The 22,928-nt window shown below is 42.9% G+C and overlaps 1 protein-coding gene across 4 annotated transcripts in view; it reads right to left on the reverse strand.

The window, feature by feature from the left end:
• LOC139406838 (WW domain-containing transcription regulator protein 1-like) overlaps positions 1-15,223 on the reverse strand; it is an 82,658-nt gene extending 67,435 nt beyond the window's left edge. For 2 of the 4 annotated variants that reach the window (XM_071149915.1, XM_071149914.1), the window contains exon 1: positions 14,481-15,214. In XM_071149915.1, the coding sequence (XP_071006016.1) occupies positions 14,481-14,884 (404 nt within the window). In that variant the 5' untranslated portion in view covers positions 14,885-15,214. Of the gene's footprint in view, positions 1-14,480 lie in introns of all 4 variants that reach the window. The other 2 variants (XM_071149916.1, XM_071149917.1) reach the window with 2 other exon arrangements.
• Positions 15,224-22,928: the final 7,705 nt, after the last annotated feature.

A 22,928-nucleotide genomic window follows, 5' to 3' on the forward strand; every position in this document is an offset into this window, starting at 1 on the left:
AATCAGCCTTTTCTCCCAACTGAGCCACTCACATTAAATGATTCAAATGCACTGGGTGCTTTCAAGTTGGCAATACACTGTTCAAGGGCCATCCAGGCATGTTTGTGGTTTGCACCTGGTAATCACTGGGCAAATCGCTTGCCTTTTCAAAAGACCCTGTGGATCAAACAAGCTGTTCATAAACATTCCTCAAACACCTTAATCTTAAAGTAGCTACTATAACATTGATCAAATACTGATCAGATGATAAGTGGGTAAAAGTAAATCTTTCAATGTGCTGGTCCCACTTTACCAAAAGCATCTTAAGGCAAAGTTTATCGTTAGAACATTCATAGGAGCGTCGTTAAATCTCTGAGCTGTTTCCCAAAACCATCATTATTGTCACACTTGAAAACGTTCATAACGCCAGCCTCGGACCACTCGTACAACAGCTAAGTGTGTTGGATTATTTTTTGATCAACGCTACACATAGAAAATCATGGTTTATTTGTCTATACATGTGACCGCCGACAACGTCAGGACATGTTTTACAAAAATGTAAGTTGCCAGTGTCTTTGCAACAAACAAGCAATGTTTAAAAATATGCTTCAAATGAAAACCAAGACGACTGCATGAAAATATAAATAGTAGGACCAAAAATCAAATCAAGTATTGGTCGCATAGACGTGGTTAGCAGATGTTAATGTGAGTAGTGAAATGCTTGTGTTTCTAGTTCCAACAGTGCAGTAATATCTAACAATTCCCAACAACTACCTAACACACACAAACCTAAAGGGGTGAATGAGAATATGTACAAAAGTGTGTGGATGAGCGATGGCCGAGCGGCATAGGCAAGGTGCAGTAGATGGTATAAAATACAGTATATACATATGATGAGTAATGTAAGATATGTAAACATTTTTAAAGTGGCATTGTTTAAAGTGACTAGTGATCCATTTATTAAAGTGTCCAGTGATTATGTCTCAATGTAGGCAGCAGCCTCTCGGAGTTAGTGATTGCTGTTTAGCAGTCTGATGGCTTTGAGATAGAAGCTGTCTTTTGGTCCCAGCTTTGATGCACCTGTACTGACCTCGCCTTCTGGATGATAGCGGTGTGAACAAGCAGTGGCTCGGGTGGTTGTTGTCCTTGATGATCTTTATGGCCTTCCTGTGACATCGGATGCTGTAGGTGTCCAGGAGAGCAGGTAGTTTGCCCACGGTGATGCGTTGTGCAGACCGCACCACCCTCTGGAGAGTCTTGCAGTTGAGGTCGGTACAGTTGCCGTGCCAGGCTGTGATACGATTGTGCATCTGTAAACGTTTGCCAGGGTTTTGGGTGACAAGCCAAATTTCTTCAGCCTCCTGAGGTTGAAGAGGCGATGTTGCGCCTTCTTCACCACACGGTCTGTGTGGGTGGACCATTTCAGTTCGTCTGTGATGTGTATGCCAAGGAATTTAAAAAACTTTCCACCTTCTCCACTGTTGTCCCTTTGATGTGGATATGGGAGTTCTCCCTCTGCTGTTTCCAGAAGTCCACGATCATCTCCTTTGGTTTTGTTGACGTTGAGTGCGAGGTTGTTGTGTACACAGCTGTGACTATAACTGACGGGAATTCTCGTGGTAAGTAGAACGGCCGACATTTGATTGTTAGGAATTCTAGGTCGGGTGAGCAGACAGAATAGAGTTCCTGTGTGTTATGATCACACCATGAGATGTTAATCATAAAGCATACACCCCGCCCTTCCTCTTCCTAGAGGTGTGTATCTCTGTCGGCGCCATGCATGGAGAAGCCCGGTGGCTGGACCGATTCCGACAACATATCCTGAGAGAGCCATGTTTCCATGAAACAGAGAATGTTACAATGTCTGATGTCTCTCTGGAAGGCAACCTTTGCTCGAATTTCATCTACCTTGTTGTCAAGAGACTGGACATTGGCGAGTAGTATGCTCGGGAGTGGTGTGCCCGTTTACGAAGCCTGACCGGAAGATCGCTCCGCCTGCCCCTTCTGCGTCACCGTTGTTTTCAGTCAGCTGCGGGATTAGATCCATTGTCCTGGGTGGTAGTCCGAAGAGAGGATCTGCTTCGGGAAAGTCGTATTCCTGGTCGTAATGTTGGTAAGTTGACGTTGCTCTTATATCCAATAGTTCTTCCTGGCTGTATGTAATAAGACTTAAGATTTCCTGGGGTAACAATGTAAGAAATAATACATAAAAAAAACAAAATACTGCATAGTTTACGAAGAACGCGAAGTGAGGCGACCATCTCTGTCAGTGCCGACAGACAATCATACTGAAATACATTTCATGTTCAATAAATTGAGTTAAATTTTGCTACTTGTAGGCTACAGTGTTTCGATCCCATCAGTAGACACATGACGCCCTTAGCGACTGTTCTCTCTGCGTAGAGTTTTGGGAAATGCATAATACATCTCTACATCTGAAGTGGAAAAGATGCATAGTTAAAAAAAAACACTCGTAAGTCTAAGTTCCATTGTTACTGGGAAACCAGGGCATGGTTAGTCTAACTCCTGTGTGTCTGTGCTCGTTTGAGTGTTTATTATAAACAAGTGTCTGGCAACAACTTCAGTCGGAACCTTGATAAGACCAGGACACAAACACAGGCAGCACTACAGATACGGCTGGTCTGTGATAGGTCAGATTCCACAAACGGAAACAATCACAACTAATATGTTGTTATACATTACATATAAAATCTGCCATGGAATTTCAGCTACACAGAATTCAATTTACAACAGATTTAGGTCTGATTCATGTGGGTCTGTATGAAGCACTTTGAAGATACTGACTGCCATCTAACATCAAACTCATGCTTAATTACAGACTACCCTTATTCATAGATTTTTGTTACAAAAAACATCCATACATTAAGGAATTTTGGGCTTTCCAAGTAAAGCAGACACCCTGGTATGCCGTGTGTGTGACACACACATACAGCTTGGAGTCTGCAGCCCAGATGAAAGCACTACGCTAGGCATAAACTAGATAGAAGACATGTAGGGATTTATGAAGGGCTCCAAGCAGAAGATGAAGTTTTGTTTATCTCCTCCATTCTCTCTGGTGTCATGACTTTCACCTCCGCCTCAATGTATCAGGACAGACTGTCCAGATCTCAGTCCCAACTCAAACCCCTGTACTAACTCAACCCAGCCAGAGAACAGGACATTGGTTAGCTAAACACTGATTGACCTCTCTGCTCCTCTGCCTCAGCATTAATCACATACCTCCTCCAGTCCTGAATCCAGGGATGTCAAAGCCACCCACGCAGATCTCCCTCTTTCCATTATCACTCTTTCTATCCCTCTCACCATCATTCCCCATCACACAGACCAGTAACACTTTACAGTAAGTTATACTGTGCACTGTACCTCCCACACACCTCTATCAGGCCTACTGGAGCGAGCTAGGCAGCTTACTACTCAGTCCAGCTTGGGAACCCAGGGTTAAGCTCTCCGCTCACTTTACTCTGTTATTATACTGGTGCGTGTGCGCTTCGGGGGAGTCAGATTTTTTGGAGCAACGCGCACCTTTTGGTAACATATTATTTTACTTGCCAGTGTAACCTACAAAAGGTATTCCAGTTTGAGATGGTGTTGTAATGTAATAGCTCCGGTCTCAGCTAAAAATAGAATGTCATACTTTTTTGTCAAGAAAATAAAAAAATATCACACGGCAAGCAGCGGTCTAAATAAAATACCTTTTCGGGGGATTCTAATAATTTAATAAGGCTACAATGTTGTTTGGTTTATTGTTTGAACAGTCACTGAGATTATATTTATCAATGCAAAATAGGGTACATAGCCTAAAGACCGATAATTTGTTAGTTTGACATAGTGGGATCTTTTTGTGTCTAAAATGAACTAAGCGAGAAATGGTGGTGGAAACGCCTTTCTGCACAAATATTGATATAATAACCATCATATCAAAGTACTCTTGGAGTCATGTGATGATATGGTGTGTGGTCCACTACGATTCGGGAAGCCATGCAGTTTATTAGGCTTCAGATTAACTTCACAGGTTGGTGAAAGTGCACAGTGATCTTGTTGCTCCTGTTCAATAAATATTGATGGTCTTATTCTGGTGACAGGATGATTGATGCTTGACTGCCATTTGACAAATACAGTGGGGCAAAAAATAACAATACCTATTTTCACCATAATTTGCAAATAAATTCATAAAAAATCCTACAATGTGATTTTTTGGATTTTTTTTCCTTCTCATTTCGTCTGTCATAGTTGTAGTGTACCTATGATGAAAAGTACAGGCCTCATCTTTTTAAGTGGGAGAACCTGCACAATTGGTGGCTGACAATACTTTTAGGCCTACTGTTTCTGCGAGCTGTTGGCTAGAGCGCACGTGCAAAGACCAGAGCAGATACATTTGCTATTTTATTGAAAATGCAAATAGGAACACATTGAACTTTTGATTTTTTTAGTCGGTACATGACCCGAAAAAGTACATTGGGTGCACTACGTCCTCATGCACTGACTTTTATCCGCAGCAAGTACGTTTGGTGGAAACACTGTCCTCTTTGTAACTAGAACAGTAGTTGCTTTGAAAACTGTATTTTTCCCGCAATTGCATTTTGAGCAACGGTCATGTGAGACCCTTTACAGATAGCTGAGCATATGACGCACGTCACTACTTTACAGGAGAGGCATTTGAACCAAAAACCTTTTTTCAACCAAATACATTTTTGGGGGGGGACAAAATGCCTTCTTGAACGTGTGAGCTTTCATGTGCCTTAATAACAAACTCGTATGTAATCAGTAAATGTAAATAAAATGTGAAATCACAAAGTTCTTAAGACACTGAGAAAATACAGAATCTTGCCAAGCCATGATTGGTTGAGATGAGGGGGCTGGGACATTCATGAGAAAGAGAGACCATTCTGTCACTCAAGGCTTCTCTGTCAAATGGCAGATCCTGCTCTATGCTACTGCAGATATTTGAAAGATCCATTGTATTTACTAATATTTTAATCATGGACTACATGCAAAGTGTAGCTACAGCTTTAAATGCCAGTGGTGTCCTGAATAAAGCTGCTGGCATCGACAAAGCTCTGTCTTCTGTGGCTAAAGCAGTCTGGACTGGTTGAAGCCGAGTGGGAAGGATTATTTTGAAAGTGTTTCAGTCTGCCATGAATCATTATAATCCATAGACCGGTAAGAGTCCACAGTTAAAATGACAAGATAACTACTTTGAGACAATAACGCATGTAGCTTTCATTGAACATCTTCATTGAACAACATTTGAACATCTTGGCCATGTTCTGCTATAATCTCCACCCAGCACAGCCAGAAGAGGACTGGCCACCCCTCATAGCCTGGTTCCTCTCTAGGTTTCTTCCTAGGTTGTGGCCTTTCTAGGGAATTTTTCCTAGCCACCGTGCTTCTACACCTGCATTGCTTGCTGTTTAGGGTTTTAGGCTGGGTTTCTGTACAGCACTTTGATATATAAGCTGATGTAAGAAGGGCTACAAAAATAACTGATTTGATTGCTAGCTATTGTTAGCTATATTGCTAGCTAGTTAGACAATGGCATACTGGTGCCGTTGTAGCTTGCTTCATCCCGCAATGAGCCATTGTTTACAAATGGCCACTGTGGTCCGAAATAATCAAACACCATGTTACGTTATAGGGACACATGCTAAATTGGCTAACCACGATGAAATGATAGCTAAATAGCTATTGGATTATAGATTAAGGTAGTTTTTTTGCATGCTCTACTAACGTAAACTCACTCACTCACTTTTGTACATCGCCTTGGTCTGTACAACTGACCTTATTTTAGCACCCCAAAAACGTAATACTTCCAGATCAACTGTAATGTCAATACCATTGTAAAGCACAATTTCTCCCCTTTCCAACAGAATCAATTACATGACCTAAACGCTGCCCGTTTCTGCATGATTCAAGCATGCAATGAGCCCCGTCGGGTCTTTTAAAAAATGGCGGGTGGGGAAGCGAAACTAATGCCTGATAGTGAGAAGGAGAGATGTGTGGGAAAATTGCTTTTTTTCCACTCGATCTGTCCAACTTATCACCTTATCGCCTCTAAAATGTAAATAAAACACTAAAGAGTTTATATGTGTCATTACATACCTATTTGAAGGTTTGTGTCAAATTTGAATCGGGTTTTTAGGACGGTGCTAAAGTGATCTTCAGAAGTAAACAGCAAGCGGCTTTGAGAATGATGATCGCATGCAATGACGACGCAAAAAAATGACTAGGTATCCCCCTTTACCCCAATCACTGTCCATTTCTTGTTTTTAAAGGATGAGAGAAGTGCTACACCTGGTGGAGAGAGATTATAAGACAGAAATAGTTGCTTTATGCGTGCTGTACGTTACGACATGACACGTCACGATGTAACGGAGGGTCCGTTTTTTCAACTTTTCTCCAATACCATTACCATGTCGATCAACACTTGAATAGAAACCTAGTTCACACCCCAGATGTTGAAGTCAACACAGTCACTACAGTCCCATTAGTTTTCTTTACAGCCTCGTTTGAATGTTGCGGTTGCGCACATTTGTACGGAATGGGTTGAGTTTACTTTAGCTGGTTAGCCAGATTAATACTATTTACATCTAGCCAGCTGGTAATTATGAAGCTAAACGTTTGCTAAATCTAGCTAGTTATCTTGTGTCTGCATTGCCATTGTTGGGCTGGAAGCAGGTGTGTACAGGGCATTTTAGTACAGCTGTAGCAGTCAACAGGCAAGCTATAGGACTTCAATTCATGTTTTATCCAATTTTTCTGGAATTTGTCTTTCAGCATAAACCACCGGTACAAGATGATCAAGGGTGAACAAGCAACAATTCTGCAATTTTTTTCTTTGTAATTGAGGAGTTTATTGCTTGGACGTTATTGAATGAATGTTATTGCTGGTATGCAAGGTTTTAATGTTTTGTCTATTTGTGTCTGCTTTCCTCCTTCACAGCTTTAATTGCCTGGAGCCTGGTGTTGTTGTGGCCTTTCACTCAGATGGAACCAGGTTTCAGCTGCTGTACAATGTTGAAGTCCTTCCTCCCAGAGATGTGAAAGCATTCCCCCGGACTGGACACAACTCGGCAAACATATATTTTTAAGAAGACAAGGAGTTTTGCAATGAAAAGGCTATGGACATTCCATGTCCTGCTCCAAAGGACAGGACAGAAATATGCTCTCAGGCTAGATTTCTTTGTTCATATCATAACCTGCAGTTACTTTTAAGTTACTTAAAAGGATCTTATGATATAGGCCTAGATATTGTTTTTATCTAAACCTTTAGCTGTGTTCCAATACTCATACTAACATACTGTATACTAAATCACTTAATGAGTATTTACTACTATTCGAACACAGCTTTTGGTGTTTGTGTGTTTTACATTTTTCGTAATTATAGGCTACTATCTTTAGCACTTGAAATTAATAAAGTATTTTATTGTTGAAATATTTTCTGTTTTTTTAAGCACATGGCCATATTCGCATGTGTTCCAATGTGGATTATTTAAGAGATGGGTGGGTCTAAGGCTTTAGAGGGTGTGAACGATACTAAATGGCAGTAAACAATGAACAGCACTGTAGCTAAAATGGCGCCGGAAGAAATGGCAGCAGTTTTACAAGCGCCTAACCAATTGTGCTATTATGTGGGGTCTTTTACGTTATTTGTAACTTATTTTGTGCATAATGTTTCTGCAACCGTATCTACAGCAAAAAAGAGCTTCTGGATATCAGGACAGCGATCACTCACCTCGGATTAGACAAAGATTTTTTCTAAAACAAAGACGACGCACAAGACAATCTCCAAACACACCACAGGACCGACATCCCCGTTATTTGCAAAAGGAAGCGACGCAGGTACAGAGGACAAAGAGCCGGATGCCTGGTCAGGACCTGGAGTAGGCGACTGGGAAAGCTGCCGTTACAGTCAATACTACTCGCCAACGTGCAAGCATTAGACAATAAATTAGACGAGGTACGATCACGAATATCCTACCAACGGGATATCAAAACTGTAATATCCTATGTTTCACGGAATCGTGGCTGAATGACGACATGGATATTCAGCTAGCGGGATATACGTTGCACTGTTCATCATATATGCATAGTCTCTTTAACCATATCTACATACTTCCTCAATCAGCCTGACTAATCGGTGTCTGTATGTAGCCTCGCTACTGTATATAGCCTGTCTTTTTACTGTTGTTTTATTTCTTTACTTACCCATTGTTCACCTAACACCTTTTTTGCACTATTGGTTAGAGCCTGTAAGTAAGCATTTCACTGTTGTATTCGGCGCACGTGACAAATAAACTTTGATTTTATCAATGGGAAAGGTTCTTTATTATACTACAATAGGCAATTTAATACTGTAAATTGTTTGCCTAATGGGGTAACTTGGTGAGATAATGTTCAGAGAATCCATTTAGGAAATTTGGTGAAAGTATTCCTTTTCTCTGTTTCCCAAGGATTCGATTAATGTAGAGCAACTGTGAAAATCACAGCAAAATGTTTGAATGCCTTTTGCTCCTAAATGGGATTATACATTTATGAACCTTTAAAGCAGCATTACTTCCCCATGTTTCCTCCAACTACATATGCTTGTGCTTCTCTGAATGCATATCTCCCTCCTCCATGTGCACAGTGGGGAGAGGGAGTAAGTGGCTCGCTCACACAACAGCTGACAGCAAAACAGGGACAGGCATTTACTTTATTTTTTTATTTTTTTGCAGGAATCAACATAACGCATCGGCTATTACTGTAATGGTTCTAGTAAATAATGGTTTCAGTACAATCTACAGGAAAGTTTTGTCGCATAATCACAGAAAATTACAGACTTATGCTAAATGCTTTGGTGAGAGGAAGGCAATGTCAGTCATTTTCTGTTTATTGTCCCAGCTCTACATGTCTGACCTATTACCAGGTACTACCATAGGACTCAAAAAAAATGTCAGGCCTTAACCCTATTATTTTTCATTTGAGTAGTACACAGTGTATCCCATCCTTTTTTGGGACATTCAACTGTACAGTAAAAGTCTGCAATAGAACAAAGAAAAAGTTCTGAAAAAACAAATGCCTTAAAGGGTTTTAAAGGCAGACAGGAGACATGATGGAGCAGCAGTGGCATCCTTAACAAAGAGCTCAGAGTGAAACTAAAAAGATCCAGCAGCTTCGGGACAAGCAGGCAGACTTTGCTATCCTGCCTAGTTAATTGCAGGGTGCGGTGAGGCCGGGGCTCCCAGCTTTGTTGGTGGTGACAGAGCCAACTGTGAAAACCTCTGCATGAGCAGGCATGTTCTCACCCCCGGCCGGGAACCAGAGAAAGGAGAGGGAGAGGAGACACCTCCTTGAGCCTGGGGTTAGACTGCAGTCGTTCCCTCCCGTTCCTTTCCTCCTCTCCACAGGTGCCAACAAGAGAGCTCACAAAAAACAGCCTCAACCGCTCCGTCTTTCCATCCCTCCCCTCAAACTCTTTCCCTGCCTCTCACTCCCACTTGTTCTCCTTCCACTCTTACCCCCTTCTATTTCTCTCGTTCTCTCCCTCCCACCTGTCCACCCCCTCTCGCTCTTTCCCCATCTCTCAGTCTCTCCTCCCCTCTCGGTTTTTCTCCCATTACAAAATCGTTACATGCAAACACAGCCAACCCCCTCTCCTTTTTCTGTGGAAAGTTATCTAGCTAATGAACAGCCAGACCTACTGATCAGTGTTCTTTCTGTTCCGTGGTTGTTCTCCTGACGTGGCTAGTTCTCCTGAGGGTCAGCATGCTGCCAGCCAGCCATAGAGCCAGGCAGTACAGACCAGCCATGTCCCTCTGCTTCTCTCATCATCTCACACTATGTGTTACCATTTCAGCCTGCCTGTTTCCTGGGAAAAACACCCCCTCTGTATTTTTATTCATTATTTCACCTGGTCAACTGGCGTTTAAGCTAATGTTGAACTGATATGGATTACTCTTGGAGACAATGAGCATCGGGCTAATGTCTTGATGGGCTGTTGATACTGTTAAATAGAGTAATCCAGGAACAGATCTAGGTAAGTGTAAAAAAAAAAAGAAAAAGGTGTATGAAGTGAGTGTATGTTTTAGCAGAGAGGCCTCTGCTGCAGTGAGACTTGGTGGAGACCAGGGTGTGTTCACACCTTTATAATTACTGTCCCTATAGAGGACACCCTGCTGAGCTGACCCCTACCACACAGCCCTAACCTCTGCCTAGTCAGATAGCCATGGTGACCCCTGGGGCAGGGAAGAATGGGTCTGCCTGGTCATCTTGTTCCACCGAGTCAAGAGTCACAACACTCATTTGCATTAAGACTGACTGTCTCCAGCAGGAGAGGTATGAGCCAGCAGAGGAAGGCTCTGCACTGATAAGGTAATCACTTTTTATTTAGTTTGTCATTTTTCTTTTCAGAGGTAATCCCTTTCTTATCAAGGTGAACAAGAACAGGGATCACAGGTGTGTGTGTGTGAGATAGAAACAGGTTACAAAACAGTGATAGTTTGGATTCACATTGATAGTCAAACACACACACATTTTGTTTCAGTTTACCTTGGGCATGTGTTAAAGTGAGAGGTGAAAGGTCACTTATTCTGAAAAGATGGCACTGGATGGAATAGCAGCTGTTTTACGGGCTCCTGACCAATTGTGCAATTTTTTTTTTATCTGATCCTAACTTTTTTTGTACATAATGTTTCTGCCCTGATTTCCTATGACCGAAAAGAGCTTCTGGACATCTGAACAGCGAGGCGAATTACATACTGCACATTCCGAACCAGGCCCAAATCGGTCTTACCTCATTTCTACCAGCATGTCACCTGTGCAACTGGAGGCAAAAAACAAAAACTCTACATCACTTTTATTCCACACACAGAGACGCAAACAAAGCTCTCCCTCGCCCTCCATTTGACAAATCTGACCATAACTCTATCCTTCCGATTCCTGCTTAGAAGCAAAAACTCAAACAGGAATTACCAGTGATGTGCTCAATAAGGAAGTGGGCCAATGAAGCGGCTGCTCAGCTAAAGGACTGGTTTGCTAGCACAGAGTGGAATATGTTCCAGGACTCATCTGATGGCATTGAGGAATTTACCATATCAGTTATTAATAAGTGCATCTACGATGTCGTCCCCACAGTGACCGGACGTACATATCACCACCAGAAGCAATATATTACAGGCAACATCCACACTGAGCTAAAGGCTAGAGCTGTTAATTTCAAGGAGCAGGACACTAATCCGGACATTTAAGAAATCTGGCTCCACCCTCAGATGAACCATCAAACAGGCAAAGTGTCAGGACTAAGATTGAATCCTACTACAACAGCTCTGACGTTCGTAGGATGTGGCAGGGCGTGCAAGCTATCACGGATTACAAAGGGAAACCCAGCCGCAAGTTACCCAGTGACGCGAGCCTACCAGACAAGCTAAATGCCTTCTATACTCGCTTCGAGGCTAGCTAAACTGAACCATGCATGAGAGCTCCAGCTATTCCGGGCGACTGTCTGATCATGCTCTCCGTAGCAAATTTGAGTATGACCTTTAAACAGGTTAACATTCACAAGGCAGCAGGGCCAGACGGACTACCATACTCAGAGCACATGCTGACCAGCTGGCAAGTGGCTTGACTGATATTTTCAACCTCTCCCTGACCCAGTCCGTAATAACTACATGTTTCAAGCAGATCCTTGTGCCTAAGAACACCCAGGTAACCTGTCCTAATATTTAAATATATTTCTTAATTCATTTATTTTACTATGAGATGTGTATTGTTGTGAATTGTTAGATACTACTGCACTGTTGGAGCTAGGAACACAAGCACTACTCTACAACCGCAATACCATTTGCTAAATATGTGTATGTGACCAATATAATTTGATTTGAAATGACTATCGCGCCGTAGCACTCACATCTGTAGCCATGAAATGCTGGTCATGGCTCACATCAACGCCATCATCCCAGACCCACTCCAATTCGCATACTGCCCCAACATATTCACATATGACGTAATCCGTGTTGCACTCCACACCTTCCTTACCCACTTGGACAAAAGGAACACCTACGTGACAATGCATTTCCTTGACTACAGCTCAGAGTTCAACACCATATTGCCTTCTAAGCTCATCACTAACCTAAGAACACTGGGACTAAACACCTCCCTCTAACTAGATCCTGGACTTCCTTACGGGCCGCCCCCAGGTGATGAGGGTAAGCAACTACACACGGGGGCCCTTCAGGGGTGCATGCCTAGTCCCTTCCTGTACTCCCTGTTCACCCACGAATGCTTGGTCGTGCACGACTCCAACACCACCATTAAGTGTGGGCTCCTGAGTGGCGCAGCGTTCTAAGGCACTGCATCTCAGTGCTAGAGGCATCACTATAGACCCTGGTTCAATTCCAACCGATTGGGAGTCCCTTAGGGCAGCGCACAATTGGCCCAGGGTCGTCCGGGTTAGTTTGTGGGTAAATAAGAATTTCTTAACTGACTTGCCTAGTTAAATAAAGGTTAAATAAATAAAAGTTTGCAGACAACACAACGGTGGTAAGCCTGATCACTGATTACGATGAAACAGCCTATAGGGAGGAGGTCAGAGACCTGGCAGTGTGGTGCCAGGCCAACAACTTCTCCCTCAGTGTCAGCAAAACAAAAGGAGGGAGGTGATCATGGACTACAAGAAACGGAGAGCGGAGCACGCCCCCATTCAGGCGGCTGTAGTGGAGCGAGAGCTTCAGGTACCTCTGTGTCCACATCACTAAGTACCTGTCATGGTCCAAACACATCAACACAGTCGTGAAGAGGGCACGACAATGCCTCTTCCCCCTCAGGAGGCTGAAAAGATTTGGCATGGGTCCCCAGATCCTCAAAAAGCTATACAGCTGAACCATTGAGAGCATCTTGACAGGCTGCATCGCCTCTTGGTATGGAAACTCCTTGGCATTGGATCGTAAGGTGCTACAGAGGGTAGTGCATACAGCCCAGTACATCACTGTGGCTGAGCTCCCTGCCATTCAGGACCTCTATACCAGGCGGTGTCAGAGGAAGGCCCTAAAAATTGTAAAAGACTCCAGCCCCCCAAGTCATCGACTGTTCTTTCAGCTACTGCATGGCAACCGGTACCGGAGCGCCATGTCTGGGACCAAATTGCTCCTGAACAGCTTTAACCCCGAAGCCATAAGACTGAACAGATAATCAAATGGCTACCCTGACTATTTGCATTGACCCATTTTTATTTGCACCAGCTCTAAGCACACTCACTGGACTCTACCCAAACACTCAAATATACTACACTGACACTCCAAAACATACACACACTACCTACGGTCGCTAACACACACACGCATATTGATGCCACACGAAAACACACATACATTCACACGGTGCTGCTACTGTGTTTATTATCTATCCTGATTGCCAAGGACTTTTACCTCTACCTACATGTACATAATACATCACTAACCCCTGCACATTGACTCGGTACCGGTACCCCTTGAAAATAGTGTCATTATTGCTGTTTTATTGTGTTACCATTTCCTTTATTTCTACGCTAATATCTTACTTTGCATTGTTGAGAAAGAGATGGTAATTAAGCATTTTACAGTAAGGTCTACACTTGTAGTATTTGACAGCATGTGACAAATAAAATATGATTTATCCCAGTGCGTGGGTGAGGATTAGAAACACTGCAGCCATTGTGGTTTAACCGGCTGGGGCTCAGAGAACGAAACCAAAGACAACTTCACTGCTGTTGCACAATACACTAGAGGTGGTCTGTGATCACGTTGCACAAGGAGATACTTCACTAATGAATGGGGAAACTTTCCATTGAGTTTACTAGGGCCAGGTGCTCGTTTATATTATTATATAGGTCTAGCACAACACTGACTAATTCTAGCAATGAGATTAACCTACCAGCCTGCATGAACAAAAAAATGACAGTGTTCACTGCAAGCACAGACAGGTAGGCTACGGCTCACGCAAAATATGAGGCTACACGCCGTATTGGGTTCGACTTGTGTGAACAATGCCGCATTCAAAACAATTGGGAACTCTGAAAAATACGAGGTCTAATCATGACTTCGGTGATCTTCAGGTTGGAAAGTCGAGTTGGAATTCCGAGTTGGATGATCGAGTTCCCAGTTGTTTTGAACGCACTGAAGTCGTAAGTGGGAGATTTCCGAGTTCCCAGTTGTTTTGAACACGGCATACGTGGTGGCATTATAGGGTCTTAGCTGACAGAGCCAAACAAAGACAAAAACAGTGTACTCAGTCAAACTGGTCGCACAGCGCTCAAAGGGGCCACTTGTTCCGCACAGTGATCCAAAACTATTGTTGTTAGGATTTACACTCAAATGACACAGATTTTCCACAACCCATTTAGGCCCATCACTTGAGATGAACCAAAGTTACCTGAAGTGAGGCTTGCACTGACTGAACCTGGTGTTTTGTTTTTTTAAAGGGACTGGAGACATGTGTGAGTTTTCTGTATAATACAAAAAAAACCTTACTTGAGAAAGTACTTCTGTCCAGTTGACGTGTAGGCCATCTCCCATCCAGGAGGCAGGGGCAACTCTTCGGCAACATCGAAAGACTGGTGCCGGATGTGCGAGTGATGTACTGGGCTTGGAGTTGAATTGGCTCCCAATCCAAGCTGTAAGGACGCGGGCGAGGAATGTGACCGTACGTGTTGTACGGTGAGCCTGGGCGGGTGGCTGCCCGAATCAGTGCTCGACTGTCGGGAGTGAGATCCAGAATCTGGCTCCTTGAAAAAAGACTCGGGTAACATTTTTTTCCTCCATGAACTGGGTTTCGGGTTCATAACCGAATTAAAAAGCGCCTCAAGATCCGTATCAGAGTCCTGAGCGACATGGATAACTTGTTGTCCTGGCATTGGCTGCAGTGGGTTGCTCATTTTGGCTTCGTAGAAAAGTTACAACACAATACAGAAAATATAAAACGAAAACGTTTCGAGGCGAAGAGAGATATCAAACCTTGAGCTCTCTTTAAACGGTCATAAACCCTCCTCTGTGTGGACAAAAAAATAGTTATCACCTTGCTGCCGTCAAACTCGCGTTAAAACAATTCTGAAAGAGTTAGATTTGTTTTTTTAAACACTAAAATGTTTCCTTACATTAGAAAAGTAATAAGAACTGTACTTTCTCTTTGCCTCGGCCAGTTCGATAGCTCTTGTTGGTGCTGCCCGAACTTCACTCCCGTCCCAAAGTTTAACTCAACTTTTTACGACGCCTGTGTCAGCAGTCGTTCATGAATTATTCATGAGCTCCGGGGCGAGAGGGGTTTAGTACAGTTTCGTGATTACAAAACAATTTCTCAAATGACAAACTATTGATGGCGGGTGTAACAATTTTGAAAATGTTTAAATAGTTACAACTCAACGCCACAAAGTTGCGGAATAGAGTTGAGAGTTTGTTTTAGCAATAAATCACGGCTGCTTCGTTCTGTTACATTTGGAGATCATTTGGGGATGGTCTATAGGCCTAGAGACTATGAACTAAAACAATGTTAAGAATAGTTCAAGTTAGGCTCTGTGGACAGTTTTCCACTATCTGTCGATTGGACAAGTGAAATCATTTTGAATGTAAAGTAGTGAAAAAATTACCCATCTGTTGAATAATAACTTGAAACTTGTGAGGTTCTGAGATGTTTTGTCATTGCCCATATATAGTATGAAAGATAGGCTGCGCCCATGCCTGTCAGATGTAGGCTACCCTACTTTTCCCCCTTTATAGTGCATTTTCACTCCCACTTATTCAACACAGAGGTCAATTCTGTATAGTGTGTCCAGAGGCCTACATTAGAAAAAATGACAAAAACACTGTGCTTGTTATCATTTCATTACTATGTCAACAATGTACTTCCAGACATTCTGAAATTCACTAAAGCATCCCATGTATGTAACTTTAGTCTTTCACTTTTCCATGATTCATGAGTCTCAAGCTAATATTTTTTTTATGTTCAGAGCTTTCTCTGTGCACTTCTGTATCAGTTCTGCCCCACATTTTGATGTAATTAATTAAGACATTAGACTACTCATGGTGGATTCTATCCAAAGTTGTTTTTTAAAATCTAAAATATCCACTAATGAGTTATTCCTCGCAAAACCCAGACAAAAATAAAGACCATGATTTTGGAAAATGTCACGAAATGTAAACTATTGAATGTCTTTTTGGCAAAGGATTGTTGACATATACTTGAGATTTGTATCTAAAAACATGAGAAATAATTGATCAAAGTTGGCATATTCATTACATTTTGTCCTCACCCAGGCCTCCTTTAAGACTCCATAGAGCTTCATCTATAGGTGCTAAAAAGCAAATATTGATTTCGTAAGAAGCTTTACCACTTGTTCTGTACGATGAGTAGTATTTAGATTTTTTCAAAGTTTTACATTCATTTATGAATATAGAAAAATCGACATTTAGAAAAGGCATGTTTAAATATATTGTTTAACATACTATATTCTATAAGCATATCAAAGTTCAAGAGTGAACTTGTATAGTTATGATCCCATTTGTAAGCATTACCAACAGTGTGAATGTGAAAATGGAGTCACCCTCTGCTGGTTATTTGTAGGATGCTATGTTCAACTATATACAGTGCATTCGAAAATTGTTCAGACCCTTGTTACTTTACAGCCTTATTCTAAAATGGATTAAATTGTTTTTCCCACTCATCAATCTACACAAAATACCAAATAATGACAAAGCAAAAACAGCTTTTAAATTATTTTAGCAAATTTATTCAAAACAAAAAACTGAAATGTCAAATTTACATAAGTATTCAGAGAATTTCCTCAGTACTTTTCAGTACTTTGTTGAAGTACCTGGCAGTGACTACAGCCTTGAGTCTTCTTGGATATGACGCTACAAGCTTAGCACACCTGTATTTGGGGAGTTTCTCCCATTCTCTGCGGATAAACTCAAGCTCTGTCAGGTTGGATGGGGAGCGTTGCTGGACAGCTATTTCCAGGTCTCTCCAGAGATGTTCGATCGGCTTCAAGTTCGGGCTCTGGCTATGCTACTCAAGGACATTCAGAGACTTGTCCCGAAGCCACTCCTGCGTTGTCTTGGCTGTGTGCTTAGGGTCGTTGTCCTGTTGGTAGGTGAACCTTAGCCCCAGTCTGAGGTCCTGAGCAGGTTTTCAACAAGGATCTCTCTGTACTTTGCCCCGTTCATCTTTCCCTCGATCCTGACTAGTCTCCCAGTCCCTGCCACTGAATAACATCACCACAGCATGATGCTGCCACCAACATGCTTTACCGTAAGGATGGTGCCAGGTTTCCTCCAGACGTGACGCTTGGCATTCAGGCCAAAGGGTTCAATCTTGGTTTCATCAAACCAGAGAATCTTGTTTCTCTGAGTCTCTAGGTGCCTTTTGGCAAACTCCAAGCGGGCTGTCATGAGCCTTTTACTGAGGAGTGACTTCCGTCTGGCCACTCTACCATAAAGGCCTGATTGGTGGAGTGCTGCAGAGATGGTTGTCCTATTGGAAGGTTCTCACATCTCCACAGAGGAACTCTGGAGCGCTGTCACAATCGTGACAATCGTGTTCTTGGTCACCTCCCTGAGCAAGGCCCTTCTCCCCTGATTGCTCAGTTTGGCTGGGCGGCCAGCTCTGGGAAGAGTCTTGGTGGTTCCAAACTTCTTCAATTTGAGCATGATGGAGGCCAATGTGTTTTTGAGGACCTTCAATGCTGCAGAACATTTGTACCCTTCCCCAGATCTGTGCCTCGACACAATCCTGTCTCGGGAGCTCTACGGCCACTTCCTTCGACCTCATGACTTGATTTTTGCTATGATATGGACTGTCAACTGTGGGACCTTTATATAAACAGGTGTGTACCTTTCCAAATCATGTCCAATCAATTGAATTTACTACAGGTGGTCTCCAATCAAGTTGTAGAAACATCTCAAGGATGGTCAATGGAAACAGGATGCACCTGAGCTCAATTTTTATTCTCATAGCAAAGGGTCCGAATACTTATGTACAGTAAACACAATTTCTAAAACCTGTGTTCACTTTGTCATTATGGGGTGTGTGTAGATTAAATAAAAATGTAATCAATCTATTTTAAAATAATGCTGTAATGTAACAAAATGTGGAAAAAGTCAAAGGGTCTAAATACTTTCCGAATTCACACATATACAGTACCAGTCAAATGTGTGGACACACCTACTCATTACATGATAGCATGTAGAATAATAGTGAAGACATCAAAACGATTAAATAACACATATGGAATCATGTGGTAACCAAAAAAAGTGTTAAACAAATCCAAATACACTGCTCAAAAAAATAAAGGGAACACTTAAACAACACAATGTAACTCCAAGTCAATCACACTTCTGTGAAATCAAACTGTCCACTTAGGAAGCAACACTGATTGACAATAAATTTCACATGGTGTTGTGCAAATGGAATAGACAACAGGTGGAAATTATAGGCAATTAGCAAGACACCCCCAATAAAGGAGTGGTTCTGCAGGTGGTGACCACAGACCACTTCTCAGTTCCTATGCTTCCTGGCTGATGTTTTGGTCGCTTTTGAATGCTGGCGGTGCTTTCACTCTAGTGGTAGCATGAGACGGAGTCTACAACCCACACAAGTGGCTCAGGTAGTGCAGTTCATTCAGGATGGCACATCAATGCGAGCTGTGGCAAGAAGGTTTGCTGTGTCTGTCAGCGTAGCTACCAGGAGACAGGCCAGTACATCAGGAGACGTGGAGGAGGTCGTAGGAGGGCAACAACCTAGCAGCAGGACCGCTACCTCCGCCTTTGTGCAAGGAGGAGCAGGAGTAGCACTGCCAGATGACTGCAAAATGACCTCCAGCAGGCCACAAATGTGCATGTGTCTGCTCAAACGGTCAGAAACAGACTCCATGAGGGTGGTATGAGGGCCCGACGTCCACAGGTGGGGGTTGTGCTTACAGCCCAACACGTGCAGGACGTTTGGCATTTGCCAGAGAACACCAAGATTGACAAATTCGCCACTGGCGCCCTGTGCTCTTCACAGATGAAAGCAGGTTCACACTGAGCACATGTGACAGAGGATGGAGACGCCGTGGAGAACGTCCTCTAGCATGACCGGTTTGGCTGTGGGTCATCCGTCTTGACAATCTTAAGGCGTGGTCAGAGGAGTGTTCAGGCAGGTGTATGGGAGTTGCCATCTGTGCGACTACGGTGGAGAGTCCAGACCAGGTTTCCACCGTGCGCATTCCCTCTGAATATGCCGATTTGGCTATCGCCTTCAGTAAAAGGAAGGCGACCCAATTACCACCCCATCGTCGAGGGGACTGCGCGATAGACCTCCTGGAGAACGCTGCACTTCCTAGAAGTCACGTGTACCCATTGTCCCAGGAGGAGACTGTAGCTATGGAGACATATGTTGCTGAAGCGCTGGGACAGGGGTACATTCGGCCCTCCGCATCACCCGTCTCCTCAAGGTTATTTTTTGTGAAGAAGAAGGAGGGAGGTCTGCGTCCGTGCATTGATTATCGAGGTCTAAATTCCATCACAGTGGGGTTCATCGCTACGGCGGTGAAATCATTTCACGGGGCACGCTTCTTTACAAAACTGGACCTGAGGAGTGCGTATAATCTGGTGCCTATCAGGGGAGGAGATGAGTGGAAAACCGCATTTAGTACTACATCTGCCCATTATGAGTACCGCGTCATGCCATATGGGTTGAAAAATGCTCCAGCCATCTTCCAATCCTTCGTAGATGAGATTCTCTGAGACCTGCTCGGGCAGGGAATGGTAGTGTGCATCGATGACATCTTGATCTATTCTGCCACAGGCGCGGCGCATGTGTCTCTGGTGCATAAGGTACTTGGGCGACTGCTGGAGCATGACCTGTATTGCAAGGCGGAGAAATGTGTGTTCTTCAAACAGGCCGTTTCCTTCCTGGGTTATCGTATTTCCACCTCCGGGGTGGTGATGGAGTGTGACCGTGTTACAGCCGTGCGTAATTGGCCGACTGACCACGGTGAAAGAGGTGCAGCGGTTTTTAGGGTTTGCCCGGGGTTTTGGTCAGGTGGCTGCTCCCATTACCTCACTGCTGAAGGGAGGACCTGTGCGCTTGCGTTGGTCAGCAGAGGCGGGCAGAGCTTTCAGTTGTCTGAAGGAGCTTTTAGGATGAAGGATGCAGGTAACGCTAATTAACTTATCCTCTGCAGCAGAGGTAACTCTGGGTCTTCCTTTCCTGTGGCATTCCTCATGAGAGCCAGTTTCATCACAGCACTTGATGTTTTTTTGCGACTGCACTTGAAGGAACTTTCAAAGTTCTTGAAATTTTCCGGATTGACTGACCGGATTGTAATGATGGACTGTTTCTCTGCTTATTTGAGCTGTTCTTGCCATAATATGTACGTGGTCTTTTACTAAATAGGGCTACCTTCTGTATACCACCCCTACCTTATCACAACACAACTGATTGGCTCAAACGCATTAAGAAGCAAAGAAAATCCATAAGTGAACTGTTAATTAACAGGTGTGCCTTGTTGAAATGCATTCCAGGTGACTACCTAATGAAGCTTGTTGAGAGAATGCCAAAAGTGTACAAAGCTGTCATCAAGGCAAAGGGTGGCTACTTTGAAGAATCTCAAATATAAAATATATTTTGATTTGTTTCATACGTTTTTGGTTACTACATGATTCCATATGTGTTATTTCATAGTGTTGATGTCTTCACTATTATTCTACAATGTAGAAAGTAGTAAAAATAAAGAAAAACCCTGGAATGAGTAGGTGTGTCCAAACTTTTGACTGGTACTGTATGTATACAGTGCATTTGGAAAGTATTCAGACCCCTTGACTTTTTCCACATTTTGTTATGTTCCAATGTTACAGCCTTATTCTAAAATTGATTAAATAAACGTTTTTCCTCATCATTTTACACACAATAACCCATAATGACAAAGTGAAAGCAGGTTTGTTGAAATGTTTGAAAACATATTAAAAATAAAAACCAGAAATACCTTATTTACAGTGCCTTGCGAAAGTATTCGGCCCCCTTGAACTTTGTGACCTTTTGCCACATTTCAGGCTTCAAACATAAAGATATAAAACTGTATTTTTTGTGAAGAATCAACATCAAGTGGGACACAATCATGAAGTGGAACGACATTTATTGGATATTTCAAACTTTTTTAACAAATCAAAAACTGAAAAATTGGGCGTGCAAAATTATTCAGCCCCTTTACTTTCAGTGCAGCAAACTCTCTCCAGAAGTTCAGTGAGGATCTCTGAATGATCCAATGTTGACCTAAATGACTAATGATGATAAATACAATCCACCTGTGTGTAATCAAGTCTCTGTATAAATGCACCTGCACTGTGATAGTCTCAGAGGTCCGTTAAAAGCGCAGAGAGCATCATGAAGAACAAGGAACACACCAGGCAGGTCCGAGATACTGTTGTGAAGAAGTTTAAAGCCGGATTTGGATACAAAAAGATTTCCCAAGCTTTAAACATCCCAAGGAGCACTGTGTAAGCGATAATATTGAAATGGAAGGAGTATCAGACCACTGCAAATCTACCAAGACCTGGCCGTCCCTCTAAACTTTCAGCTCATACAAGGAGAAGACTGATCAGAGATGCAGCCAAGAGGCCCATGATCACTCTGGATGAACTGCAGAGATCTACAGCTGAGGTGGGAGACTCTGTCCATAGGACAACAATCAGTTGTATATTGCACAAATCTGGCCTTTATGGAAGAGTGGCAAGAAGAAAGCCATTTCTTAAAGATATCCATAAAAAGTGTCGTTTAAAGTTTGCCACAAGCCACCTGGGAGACACACCAAACATGTGGAAGAAGGTGCTCTGGTCAGATGAAACGAAAATTGAACTTTTTGGCAACAATGCAAAACGTTATGTTTGGCGTAAAAGCAACACAGCTGAACACACCATCCCCACTGCCAAACATGGTGGTGGCAGCATCATGGTTTGGGCCTGCTTTTCTTCAGCAGGGACAGGGAAGATGGTTAAAATTGATGGGAAGATGGATGGAGCCAAATACAGGACCATTCTGGAAGAAAACCTGATGGAGTCTGCAAAAGACCTGAGACTGGGACGGAGATTTGTCTTTCAACAAGACAATGATCCAAAACATAAAGCAAAATCTACAATGGAATGGTTCAAAAATAAACATATCCAGGTGTTAGAATGGCCAAGTCAAAGTCCAGACCTGAATCCAATCGAGAATCTGTGGAAAGAACTGAAAACTGCTGTTCACAAATGCTCTCCATCCAACCTCACTGAGCTCGAGCTGTTTTGCAAGGAGGAATGGGAAAAAATGTCAGTCTCTCGATGTGCAAAACTGATAGAGACATACCCCAAGCGACTTACAGCTGTAATCGCAGCAAAAGATGGCGCTACAAAGTATTAACTTAAGGGGGCTGAATAATTTTGCACGCCCAATCTTTCAGTTTTTGCTTTGTTAAAAAGGTTTGAAATATCCAATAAATGTCGTTCCACTTCATGATTGTGTCCCACTTGTTGTTGATTCTTCACAAAAAAATACAGTTTTATATCTTTATGTTTGAAGCCTGAAATGTGGCAAAAGGTCGCAAAGTTCAAGGGGGCCGAATACTTTCGCAAGGCACTGTACATAAGCATTCAGACCCTTTGCTATGAGACTCAAAATGTAGATCAGGTGCATTCTGTTTCCATTGATCATCCTTGAGATGTTTATACAACTTCATTGGAGTCCGCCTGTGGTAAATTCAATTGATTGGACATGATTTGGACAGGCACACACCTGTCTATATAAGGTCCCACAGTTGACAGTGCATTTCAGATCAAAACACAGTGGCCTCCATCATTCTTAAATGGAAGAAGTTCGGAACCACCAAGACTCTTCCTAGAGCTGACCGCCCGACCAAACGGGGAGAAGGGCCTTGGTTAGGGAGGTGACCCGAGAACCCAATGGTCACTCTG

The sequence above is a fragment of the Oncorhynchus clarkii genome, chromosome 4, assembly GCF_045791955.1.
Source record: "Oncorhynchus clarkii lewisi isolate Uvic-CL-2024 chromosome 4, UVic_Ocla_1.0, whole genome shotgun sequence".
Classification (NCBI taxonomy): Eukaryota; Metazoa; Chordata; class Actinopteri; order Salmoniformes; family Salmonidae; genus Oncorhynchus; species Oncorhynchus clarkii.